Source organism: Sus scrofa, chromosome X, assembly GCF_000003025.6.
Source record: "Sus scrofa isolate TJ Tabasco breed Duroc chromosome X, Sscrofa11.1, whole genome shotgun sequence".
In the NCBI taxonomy this organism is placed as follows: domain Eukaryota; kingdom Metazoa; phylum Chordata; class Mammalia; order Artiodactyla; family Suidae; genus Sus; species Sus scrofa.
Window position 1 is genome coordinate 106,360,560 of NC_010461.5, and position 13,125 is coordinate 106,373,684.

Consider the following 13,125-nt stretch of genomic DNA (forward strand, 5'->3'; position numbering starts at 1 on the left):
GTCTCTGGGCTCTGTCACCTCATACCCTAGAATTATCAGCAGTCCCTTCCCCTCCCAGCCTCAGTCCCCTCTTCTGTGAAATGGGGAGAATAATGTCTGACCTCCTGAGTCTCATTCCTGGGCCTGAAATCCACTCCTGAACTGCCCCCTGAAAAGCCCCATGTCCTGATGAACCTGTGGGGACATGGGCCTGGGTCGCACTGGTGGCACCAGGCCCTCACCTCTTGGCAACTCGGCCTGGGGAAACCGTCACCCTTCCTACCTTTTCAGCTCCAGTACCTGAACCGCTACTACCAGGCCATCCGCGAGAAGGTGGGCCCGGAGCTGCAGCGGCGCGGGCTGCTGGAGGAGCTCTCCTGGCTGCAGCGGCACACGGAGCCCCTGTCCGCCAGGGCTGCACCCACCACCTCCTTGGGCTCTCTGATGACAGTCTCTGCTCTTGCCATCCTCGGCTGGAGTGTCTAGCGGCTCAAGATTCCCCTCCTCACCCTTTTGCTCGCTTAGCTCCCCTACCTTGCACCACCCATGCCCCAAGAGCCCCTCCCAGCCCATTGCCTGGAAACCATGGCCCTCGGCCTCCTTCTCCGCGAACAAGCCCCTTGGCCACAGGCAGCGCCCCCTCTGGGCTTGGACATTTCACCATCTGCTCTCATCCCGGAGTGCCAGGATACAAAACCCAGCCAGTCCCTCTTAATGTGGTGGCCTGTTTCCCCTCCCCCCAAAAAAGACCAAAATAAGGCGCCTATCCCCAGGAGCTCCGTGGCCCTGGGAGAGTGTCACCCCATCGCCACCTGCGGAGATAGCCAGGCCCACACTGGCTCCTGACTTGTTGGTCTTCCCCTACCCTTGAGGCTGCCTCTGGCCATCTGCACTCTCCCTGGCCCTACAGTGGCCTCCTGGCTGCAGCCCACAGGCTGAAGGAACAAGGGCTGCCTCCAGACTCCCTGCTGTGTCTGTAGAGGGAGAGGAAGGGAAGGTGGCTGAATCCTCTGGGCATTACGGCCAGCCCAGGGTCAGGGAGACCAGTCAGGTCACAGACACCAGCGCCCCCCCCCACCATTCACCCATGTGTGAGCCCATCATTTCTAAACCCTGGGCGGGCTCCATGCCAGTTGACAGCCTAGGGAGTTAAGCCATAGGAATTTGGCCATGGGGTAGGAGGAGCGCTCTGAAATATGTCCCTACCCAAAATGGAAGACAACCTGAGAGGCAGTGCCCAATCACTATGCCAGACGTCTTGGGGGCGCCGTACGCGCGGGTAGCCCTTTGAATTTTCCAAAGTTCAACCACAGCGACACTGCTGCTCAATCCTCCAGCATCCTTAGATGACCTTTAACCTGTTTGGGCAGAATCTGGTTTCCCTACTTCACAGGAGAACTGAACTCCAGATGGGATGGGACCTGCCCAAGGTCACACCATGTTTGCTTGGGACCTGTCGGGTCGCCAGTCGAGCTCTTTTGTCCTTTGGCACCATGCGGAGTCCCTTACCCTACCTCCCAGCCCTTCAGCTGAGCCCACTGCTGGGGGCAGGGGGACAGGGAGGGGGAGGGAGTTTTCTCTGGCCGGCCCAGCCGTTAGCCACCTGGGCTCACATCCTGCTAAATGCTTAAAACAGCCTGACAACAGCCTGCCTCAGGGTTTTGCATTGTCTGCTGCGCTGCCTGCCAGAGCCTGCTGTTACCTGTGGCTTTTGTGGTAGGGCAGGAAGGGGAGGGGGTGAGGTTGGGGGCAGGGACGTGAGGCTCGCAGAAGCTCAGTTGGGGAGCACACGTGCTTGAGGATGTGCAAGTGAGCATGCGTGCACGCGAGTGTATGTGGATTCGCATGCAGGCCACGCCCAGCCAACCAGCGCCTGCGGTAGCCTTGTGGAAGAGAGGAGGGGAGCCCCATGCGGGGGCCAGCACCAGGGGAGCACATCTGGGGGAGGAGAGAACCAAGTCAGGGGCAGAGTGCTGGGCGAAGGCACCAAGCAGAGGAAGCACCCCCCTCCGCCCTGCCCCCAGCGGGACCACCAGGCCTAGCTCGCTGAGTGTGAGAGGGACCTGTGACAGTTAACACCACTGATGCTTGCACCCAAAGGCCCCAGCTCTGAGCCATCCTTACTGAGATCCTGTAGCACCAATGGTGGGCGTCTGTTCACTGAGTCATTTGCTCCCTCACAAGGTTGCCCCACAAAGACAACTACTCATAATAAAATTAGCGGCCATCATCGCCACCACCGTCATTGTCATCGTCACAGCTACCATCCACTGAGGGTTTACCAGGTACCAGGCACTGTGCTTTACATGCATTCTTTTACATTTTTAAATTTCATTGTGGTAAGAACATTAAACATGAGATGTAGGAGCTCCCTGGTGGCACAGGGGATGAAGGACCTGGCATTGTCACAGCTGTGGTGTGGGTTCGATCCCTGGCCTGGGAATTTCCACATGTCATGGGCGTGGCCAAAAAAACCCACAAGATCTATCCTCTTAATTTTTTTTTTTTTTTTACTTTTTAGGGCCTCACCCATGGCATACGGAGGTTCCCAGGCTGGGGGTCCAATTGGAGCTACAGCTGCCAGCCTACACCACTGCCATAACAACATCAGATCCCAGCCACAGCTCACCTCTTGGTTCCTAGTTGGAGTCATTTCCGCTGTGCCACGATGTGACCTCCTATCCTCTTAAATTGTTAAGTGTACAATACACTATCACATTCTCCCATTTCATCCCCACAACCTCTGAGAAGGTACTTTTATTGTGGCCATTTTACAAGTGACGGGAACAGAGCAAGGCTCCTAGAGATTAACCAACTGGCTCAAGGTCACTCTTCAAGGAAGTGAAAAAAATAAAAAGCAGGATTCAAACCTGACAAATGACTCCAGAAACTACTCTCTCAAAAAAGAGCAAGGGTCAGTGGGTTAAGCATCCAGTGTTGCCATGAGCTGTGGTGTAGGTCGCAGACGTGGCTTAGATCCCGCGTTGCTGTGGCTCTGGCGTAGGCCAGCGGCTACAGCTCTGATTTGACCCCTAGCCTGGGAACCTCCACATGCCATGGGAGCGGCCCAAGAAATGGCAAAAAAAAAAAAAAAAAAAAAAAACCGCAAGGGGTCTGGCTCTCACCATTTTCAAATAGGCTCAAACGAGGATCACAGGGCTGGTGAGTTGAGATGTAGACTCAGCTCCTGTTCTCTACACCCGCCTGCTTCCCCAAGGCCCACCCACCCAGGCCTTTACCTTTGACCCCTGACACTTGCTCCTGGGGTTCCCAGGCAGCAGGAGGTCCAGGGTACCTGGTCAAAACTCGCAGGCCTTTCAGGCCACGGCAGTTCACCCTCTCCCCTTTCCCCCTGCAGTGCGAGACCCAGAGCTGCGCCTCATCTCCTCCCCACAATTTCAATCCACCTTTTGGGGGGACCCATAACCCCGGTCCCAGCCCAGAAGCCTGGCTGCAGAGGGGGCCACAGCCATCCAGCACCTTTCCTGGGCCTCAGGTGGCTGGCATACATCCTGCTGGAAGGGCTTCCCTCTGGATCAGGCAGGGCAACATTCAGGACACACACAGCAGGGCACTTGAGACAGCTTTAGGAATTGAAGATATTAAATAAATGCCCCCTGGGGCTCTGGTCCTTGGTTTTTCTGCTGGAGGATAGAGCTTACCAAAGACCTCCTTGCCTGCTGATTGCTACTGTGGATCAAGCCATGTGGAAAACTCCCTTTTCCTAGGAGTTAGGGTTCTAGGATTCTTGTGCCAGCTGTGTGGCTTCGGTCAAGTCACTGCACCTCTCTGGTCTTCATGTGTAAACTACCTGGACCGCCTTTCTCATGAGGTTCTGGTGAGAGGCCTGTAAGATCCGGATGTGATAGCGCTCTGTAAGCCAGGAAGCCACACAGACAAGACATGAAAATATCTGCCTACCTTTGGAGGGAGACAAGGAAAAGTTTTGGGACCCAAATTTTACGTATAAATTGTCAAAATTTGACAGGTTTTGAGCAAGTATCTGATTTGTATTTTTCTAGCTATGCTCCCCAAAGCCTGAGGCTCCTCAGAAATGCCACAAGGCAGAAACCCACACAATGTTGTCGATCAACTGTAATTCACTTAAAACAAACAAACAAACAGCTGTATGGGCTTCCCATAAAATTGTATTGGAAATAATTACAGAGTCACCGTCTGGATGATTGACCTGTACAGTTGCTCAAGGCCTTGTGTTTAGAAGGGCCCCGCTCTTGGGAGTTCCCGTGATAGCTCCGTGGAAACGAATCTGACTAGCATCCATGAGGATGCAGGTTTGATCCCTGGCGCTCGCTCAGTGGGTTAAGGATCTGGCGTTACCGTAAGCTGTGGTATAGGTCGCAGATGCGGCTCAGATCTGGCATTGTTGTGGCTGTGGCGTCGGCTGGTAGCTGTAGCTCAGATTCAACCCTTAGCCTGGGAACCTCCATAAGCCTTGGGTGTGGCCCTAAAAAGACAAGAAAGAAAAAAAAAAAAACCGAGAAGGGAGCCACTACTTGATGTGCTGCTCTGCTGACATTGTCTTGAAATCTTGAAGAATTTCTTTTAACAAGGTGTCCCAAACTTTTGTTTTGCGATGGGCCCCACAAATTCCATAGCCAGTCCTGACAGGGAGCTCCATGACCGAATAAGCAAACAGAAAGCAGGTTCAATCCCTTCAGTGTCCAGACGGGGAAACTGCAGCAGCGGCCCAGAAAAAGGAAGGCACTTGCCCACGGTCACACTGCCCTTTGGGGGCCAGAGTGGGCATGAAACCCCCAGCATCCTGACTTGCTCCAGGCTGGCACCCCTCTGTCACTCCCTCACTGGCGCTCATGAGCAAATTTGAGGCCCCAGGAGACCTGCTGGAGGTCACACTGCTGTGACAGCAGTGGTGATGATGGGACAGAGCTACTTTTTTTTTTTTTTTTTTTTTTTTTTTTTTTTTTTGCTATTTCTTGGGCTGCTCCCGCGGCATATGGAGGTTCCCAGGCTAGGGGTCCAATCGGAGCTGTAGCCGCCAGCCTACACCACAGCCACAGCAACTCGGGATCTGAGCCGCGTCTGCGACCTACACCACAGCTCACAGCAACACCAGATCCTCAACCCACTGAGCAAGGGCAGGGACCGAACCCGAAACCTCATGGTTCCTAGTCGGATTCGTTAACCACTGCGCCACGACGGGAACTCCCTTTTTTTCTTTTTTTTTTTTTTTTTTGTCTTTTTAGGGCTGCACCCATGGCATAGGGAGGTTCCCAGGCTAGGGGTTTAATTGGAGCTGTTGCTGCCAGCCTACACCACAGCCACAGCAACACCAGATCTGAGCCACATCTTCGACCTACACCACAGCTCACAGCAACGCCGGATCTTTAACCCACAGAGCAAGGCCAGGGATGGAACCCACCACCTCATGGTTCCTAGTCGGATTCGTGAACCGCTGAGCCACGAGGGGAACTCCAGAGCTACATTTTTGACACTGTAAATCCTTTAAGGAGTGGGAAAGCCAGACCTGCGCATGTACATGAAGAGTCGAAATGGTTCGTTTTCAATATGATCACTCAGTCTTCTCTCATTTGCCCGCCAGTTGTTCCAACGGTTCCTGGGCTGGAACAGAAGGGGCGGGGCTGGCTACTCTTGACCCAGCTAAACCACGTCAGCAGTGAGTTTTACCAACTCACTGGGCACTTCCTCAAATCAGTGGTTGGCCACTCTTGGTGCCAAAAAAACAGACATATGAAAGATTCAATAGCGACTGCTTCCTCCTCTCTGTCCATCTCGGTCCAAGCTTCCCTCAGCTGGGAGTGGGCGGAGCTCCCTAGCCCTGGCCCCGCCCAGCCCACACTTGCCCTGAGACCGGCCCATCTCCTCACTTCCTTGTTTCTTTGTGAAACAGGAACTGAGCAAGCAGCTCTTGAGTGAGGTAGGATGCGTGGTTAAGAAAGCCCCAGTGGTCCTCAGTAAGGCTATGAGGCTAAAAAGCTAATTTCCTTCCCAGCGGGCCAAGCAGTCCCAGGCCCTCCTGCTTGTTGCACCCCCTGTGTCCGAGAATAGCTTGGGCTGAGGGACCCTGCTCTCCACAAGGTGGAGGGGACACACAGGGTATAGGCCACTGAATCAGGCAGCAGAGATTCAGCTGGCACCCAGAGGAGATGTAGAAGCAGGTGCCGAGGCAAGAGGAGAAACACCGGGTGGAATCTGGAGTGAACCAAACTTTCCAGGAGCTGGGCGCCAGGCCAAGGGCACGCGCCCTCTCTCTCTGCGTGTCATCTGGGTAACGCTGGTTACACTTAACACCCACAGGCAAACATGCACAAACATCACAGTCCTCCCTACCGTGCCACCCCTAAACAAGGCCCACATTATCATTGTCACTGCTGGCACTAGAGCTCATTGCTCAAGGTCATGCAGCCAGTAGGTGATGGGTGGCATTATGAGTCCAGTTCTATCTGACTCCATGTCTGGGAGATGTTCTCCTGCTCCTCCTCTCCCCTAGAGACCTAGACAGCTGTCCCCGAGGATGGCTCAGCGACCTTCGTCCTTGTAACCTTGAGACAGAGTCCTGGGAAAGCAGCCTGGTCCCTCCCAGTCTTCCATAGAAAGGCCTTCCGGTGAGTCCTGGGTGTGTTTTTATCTGAGCACCAAAGCCCAGCCTCCTCTTCTGAGGGTAACTGCCACAGCTGTCTGCAGGTGTTGTTTTGTTTTGTTTTGTTTTTAAACCAAGACCTTGTCACCTCCCACCAGCCCCTGCTGCCAGAGGCTCCCCAGGGTTCCCAGAGCTACAGGCTCCGTGTGTACGTCTGCGTGCGTGGGAATGGGTGCTTCCTGCCCTGGCCCCTTGCTCTCCTCTGCTCTTCTCCCAGGTGCACTTTTGCTCTCCTCACCCCCCAACCCTTGCCTAAAATGACCACCAGGAAATCTGGTAATGGGTCAGGCTACCAAGGTGGACTTCACCTTGGAAATGCCCGGGTGTTTTCAAGGGACTATGTGGTCTCTGTTTGAACATTTCTAGAAACAGGAAGATCCCTGCTTACCAGGGCTGAGCTAGTACCATCTGAATATCAAAAATGTCTTCCTTGCACTATTCACAATAGCCAAGACACAGAAACAACCTAAATGTCCAATAACAGATGAATGGATTAAGAAGAGGTGGTATACACACACACACACACACACACACACACATATATATACACACACACACACACACACACACACACACACAATGGAATACTACTCGGCCATAAAAAAAGAACAAAATACTGCTATTTGCAGCAACATGGAGGGAACTAGAGATTCTCATACTAAATGAAGTAAGTCAGAAAGAGAAAGACAAATACCATATGATATCACTTATATGTGGAATCTAAAATATGGCACAGGTGTTCCCATCGTGGCTCAGCAGTAACGAACCTGACTAGCATCCATGAGGATCAATTCCTGGCCTCACTCAGTGGGTTAAGGATCCGGCATTGTCATGAGCTGCAGTGTAGGTCACAGAGGTGGCTCGGATCCTGCATTGCTGTGGCTGTGGTATAGGCCGGCAGCTGCAGCTCCGATTGGACCCCTAGCCTGGGAACTTCCATATGCCGCGGGTGCAGCCCTAAATAAAATAAAATAAAATGTGGCACAAATGAACCTATCTGCAGAACAGAAACAGACTTGCAGACATGGACAGCAGATTTGTGCTTGCCAAGGGGAGGAGGAGGGAATAGGATGGACTGGGAGTTTGGGGTAATAGATGCAAAGCCTTACACTAAGAATGGGGAGTTCCTGTTGTGGCTCAGTGGTTAACGAATCCGACTACGAACCATGAGGTTTCGGGTTCGATCCCTGGCCTTGCCAATGGGTTAAGGATCTGGCGTTGCCATGAGCTGTGGTGTAGGTCGCAGACACAGCTCGGATCTCGAGTTGCTGTGGCTCTGGCATAGGCTGGCGGCTACAGCTCCGATTGGACCCCTAGCCTGGGAACCTCCCTATGCCGCAGGAGCAGCCCAAAAAATGGCAAAAAGACAAAAAAAAAAAAAAAAAAAAAAAAAAAAAGAATGGATAGGCAATATGGTCCTGCTCTAGAGCACAGGGAACTATGTCCAATCACTTATGATGGAACATGATGAAAGATAATATGAGGAAAAAAATATGACTAGGTCACTTTGCTGTACAGCAGAAATGGACAGAACAATGTAAATCAACCATAATAAAGAAATTTTTTAGGAGCTCCTTCGTGACTCAGTGGTTAACGAACCCGACTAGGATCCATGAGGAGGAAGGTTACATCCCTGGCCTCGCTCAGTGGGTTAAGGATCTGGCATTGCCATGAGCTGTGGTGTAGATCGAAGACCTGGTTCAGATCTCGAGTTGCTGTGGCTGTGGCGTAGGTCAGTAGCTGTAGGTCCAATTTGACCCCTAGCCTGGGAACCTCCATATTCCGCAGGTGTGGTTCTAAAAAACGCAAAAAAAAAAAAAAAAAAAAATTTTAAATGTCTTCCTTGGAACGAACCCAAATCTCCCATGGATCTGTTCTCCATCACTTCTGGCCACCCAGAATACATGCCCTTCCCCTCCCTACATGGCAACTGTTTAAAGTCAACTTGCAGCCCTCTGAGCCAGATATTACAGGCGGTGAGTACCAGCCCCCCAAGCTGACAAAGGCTCCCCATAGGTCGCCCCACTGAATCAACCCGAACTCTCCAGCTGTTGTATATATGGTGCCGCTTCCAGATGTCTCCCCATCCTCTTCACTCCCCTCTGCTTCAAGGTGGCCCTGTGCACCCCAGCCAAAGAAGGGGGTCAATTCTCTCACCTCCTCATTCAGGAACTCTGTATCAGAGGCACTTGAGCCTCGTGGTTAATAGCATGGGCCCTGAACCCAGACCAACCCTGTGTTTAAAACTCAGCTCCTGCACTCCCTAGCTGTGTCATCTTACACAGTTTGTTAAACCCCTCTGAGCTTTGGCTTCCTCCCTGGAAAATGAGGCTAATAAGAGTGCCCGCATCATGGGCTTGTTGTAAAGGCCCTCGCCTGCCACGCTGTTATTATTTTCAACTGAATGCGTGTGGGTGCAAGGAGAGGTGAGAATAAGAATCACTTGGGAAGTTTGCAAAATTTAGTTATCGTTTATCCCAACGCTTACTCTCTCAAAGCAAGATGGTAACCGCTCGAAGAGCAAGGGATGCCTTCATACAGGTCTAGGTCCCATCTGTCCCAAATATCCCACCCAGAATCATCTGCCAAATTAGAACCTCTTGCGGGGAGGTGCGGGTGGGGGCTGCCCTATATGAACGCAGCCTACAATGAACTTTGTATCTTTGGGAGTTCCTGTCGTGGCGCAGTGGTAACACCCCGACTAGCATCCATGAGGACACAGCTTCGATCCCTGGCCCTGCTCAGTGCATTACAGATCCGGTGTTGCCATGAGCTGTGGTGTAGGTCGCAGACGTAGCTCAGATCTGGCGTAGCTGTGGCTGTGGCGTAGGCCGGGGGCTACAGTTGCGATTTGACCCCTAGCCTGGGAACCTCCATGTGCCATAGCTGTGACCCTAAAAAGACAAAAAAAAAAAAAAAACCTCTGTATGTTTGGAAGTCCTGGGTCCACCCACTGAAGGTTCAGATAGATCTCACTATCAGTGGAACCCCCGCCCCCGCCTCATTCCCCTCAACACACACACACATGCATACACATGCTGTAATACTGCTGCTAAATCAAGGCTCTCCTGCCCCACTTATACTGAACACATCTTTGCCATAATAATCCCAATTTAATAATCCCAATTTACTTACCTGATGTGAGGGGATAGCAGATCTATGGTGGAATTAAATAACATTTTTTTCTTTTTAGGGCCACACCTGTGGCATATGGAAGTTCCCAGGCCAGGGGTAGAATCAGAGCTGCAGCTGCCGGCCTTCGCCAGAGCCACAGCAACACTGGATCCGAGCTGCAGCTTGTGGCAACGCGTGATCCTTAACCCGCTGAGTGAGGCCAGGGATTGAACCTACATCCTCATGGATACTAGTCGGGTTCTTAACCCACTAAGCCACAATGGGAACTCCTAAACAACGTTGTTGTTTTTTTTCCTGAGGACTCAGCCAGATGAGTTATGCACTGGGGAGCAAAACAGAGGAGGTGATGGCTAGACGCACTGCCTGGGTTCAAATCTTGGTTCCATCACTTGAGCTATGCCGCTGGTGCTGCACAACTCAGATTGGGACTGGAACCCACTGTTTTTTGTTTTTGTTTTTGTTTTTGTTTTGGAATCCACTGTTTTTTAATTCAAATCACACACCTGGTCTCAGGACTGCCTGAAGTTCAGGTTCTTTATGTCTCAGCACAGAAGTAACTCAGTGAGAAGCAAAGTGATAGGTAAGGAAGGAGTAGATTTACTGAGAGATAGACAAAGTGTGGGCCGTGTCAGAAGGTGAGAGGCCTAAGTAACATTTTTGAAGTGCTTAATGTAGCGCTTGGCAAAGAACAAGTGCTGGGCAGATGCAAGCGGGCTGCCCCACCTAGGACGTGAGCTCCCCGTGCAAGGGGCCTTGACAGCTATTTATCTTACATCTGCTCAGAGTGTCTGGCACAAGCCTCTGCCCAGAACTAGCTCCTAGGTCCTGTCTGCCAGCCCATTATCAAGTTTGCGGTGGCCCTGTTCACTGACTACTGACCCAGATCACTTCTTTAGCTGAGGGCTTCATGTACCTGGAACACAACCTATAAAATTGCAAATATGTTGCCCGGAAGGGAAACCTATTAAACAAGTGTTTAGAGCCCATTAACCAGTTGGGGCCTGACCTAATGGGACTGGAGCCAGAACAATCTTCTAGGAAAGAGAAGTTCCCAGAAGGCGGCAGGGATGAGGGTGCCCAGGACCCCCAGAGCGGAGACTGCTGACCGGAAAGCACAGATCTGAAAAAAAGCCATAAGGGCAGGGCTGAAGACACACGCTCCCTTCGGTCCTGGGGGCGGATCGCCTCGCTACATCTCTCGAGGGCCCCTCCCCCTCCTCCTTGGCCCCCCCCCCGCCCTCCTCCCCCGCCCCACCCCCAACCCCGCGGCCTTTTCCCAGGCCTCGGCGAGGCGGTCGCGGCCGCCCTATGCTGGGGTTAGGTGGCTGCCTTTGAAGACTCTGCGGTTAGTGTGTGAGATCGGCTCGCTACCGGGGCTGAGCAAACAGGAAGCCGGCACATCCTGCGTGAGCCCGGGACGCGCCGTCGCGGCGCAGGCCGGGAAGGTTCGGCCAGCGGCTACCTTCCCCGGCCGTCCGACCGCCAGGTGCCCCAAGCCCCCGAGCCGCGTCCCCCGCCACCGCCGATCGCGCCCGCCCCCAAAGGCCCGCCACCTCGCAGCGCAGCCCCTGCAGTTCCCGCGCCCGGGCCCTGGGCGGCCTGGGAGGGGCTTTCAGGCTGGGAAGCGCAGGCCTGGGGATGGGGGCTGGGAAGCGAGCTGGAGCCCCTGATCTTTTCGTGAGTCTGGCTGGCTGAGTAGGACAGAGCCCAAGAAAAGCTTCCGCTTGGGGGAGAAGGACCTTGTCTTTTCCATCCCGACCGATGGATGGTGGGAGGCGTAGGGCCGGCTGGAGAGCAGCGGGGAAGGAAGTCACAAGAACATCTTGGGAACAGGGGACGGCCAGCCTCGGATTTCACAAGTGCCCCAGAAAGGAAAATCTTAAAAGGATGCACAGCCTTTACCCCAGCATTCCCCTTCTGGAAAGCTATCTATTCCTAAGAAAAAAAAAAACCGCGGCTGTGACTACTCACCTTATGGAAGTATAATGAAGAGTAAAAAAAAAAAAAAAAAAAAAAAAAAAAACTCCAGCCAAGCGAAGTTCATCTGTAGGGATGTGGTGAAATGACAATCTTGATACTGTGTTTAGTTTGACAAGCACATACCAAGGCAGCGTGTGAAGTGTGACTTTTTTTAATTAAAAAAATTTTAAGTAGCTGCATTTAGATACAACTGAACTACAATAAACTGTACATTTAAAAAGTATACGATTTGAGTTTTGCATATGTAGACACCCATGAAACCATCACCACAACCAAAATTGTGAACTATCCATCGCCCCCAAAAGCGTTCTTGTGCCCCTCCAGATCGCTCCCTCCCCTTGTAATCCCCCAAACCACTGGTCTGCTTTCTGTGCAAATCATACTGCGGGGGGGGGGGGGTAAATACTCAAAAACGGAAAAGGGTATTCACCCAAATACTGTGGAAGATAATTACAGAGAATTTTTGAATTTTCTTCTTTGTCTTTACCCATGTTTTCGAAATTGTACATGATGAATATGAATTGCTTTTGTAATAAGCATAAGTCCTCAAGGTTATTAAAATGTCTGCCACAGATAACCCGCAAAGTGAACCTTCAAAACTTAGTGCAGAGACATCAAGAAATGCCTGCTGAAAGGGACTTGTGCTGGCGGTGTGGAGCTGCTTGCAATGGCCTTTTCCGTCATCGCGATGGCTGTGCTGGAGATAAATTTAAGGGGTGGCGGCCAAGGGATGTTGATGATAGACGTGACTGCTCTGCGAGGGTGGCTGTAGGTGTGCCGGCGGCAGTGGGGATGACCGCTGCAGGGCGAGACCTGAGAGGAGGTGGCTCTAGGAGTTAGGGTTGGAGGGGACGACTGGCTATAGTGATAGCGTCTGTAAGGGTGACAGCTAGGAGATGCCGGCTGAACGGGTGGTAGTGGCAGTGGCAGGTAGAGGAGGATGGCTGGGGGGTGTTGACGGTGGGGGTGGGTGTCCTGGCAATGATGGCTGTGGTAGGGCTAAAGGCAGCGCGATGACTACAGGGATGCGGTGACAGTTGTAAGGATGATAGCTGTAGGGGTAAGAGTGTCGTGGGGGTGACCGGTTGTAATGTCTATAAGGGTAACAGCTGAGGGGATGACGGGTCTAACAGTGATAGCAGCCATAATGATGACTGAGGGTGTAGGCTGTAGGGATGAAGATTGTTCTAGCAATGATGGCTATAGAGGTGACCATGGCAGTACAGATGACCTCAGGGGTGATGGCTGTAAGGTGATGGCTATAGCTGGGAGGGCTGGTTATAAGGGTGGTGGTAGAAGTAGCGATGGCAGTGATGACCGTGGTGGTACAAGGTGACTGGGAGCGTGGGCCCAACTGGCGGCTCGATGGTCCGACTTCTGGCTTCTGGATT

At 52.5% G+C, this 13,125-nt stretch overlaps 1 protein-coding gene across 3 annotated transcripts in view; it reads left to right on the forward strand.

Annotated features, from left to right (window-relative positions):
- Positions 1-2,853, forward strand: part of XPNPEP2 (X-prolyl aminopeptidase 2) — a 29,628-nt gene extending 26,775 nt beyond the window's left edge. Inside the window, exon 22 of one of the 3 annotated variants that reach the window (XM_005673898.3) lies at positions 271-2,853. In XM_005673898.3, the coding sequence (XP_005673955.1) occupies positions 271-465 (195 nt within the window). In that variant the 3' untranslated portion in view covers positions 466-2,853. 3 annotated transcript variants of the gene reach the window in all.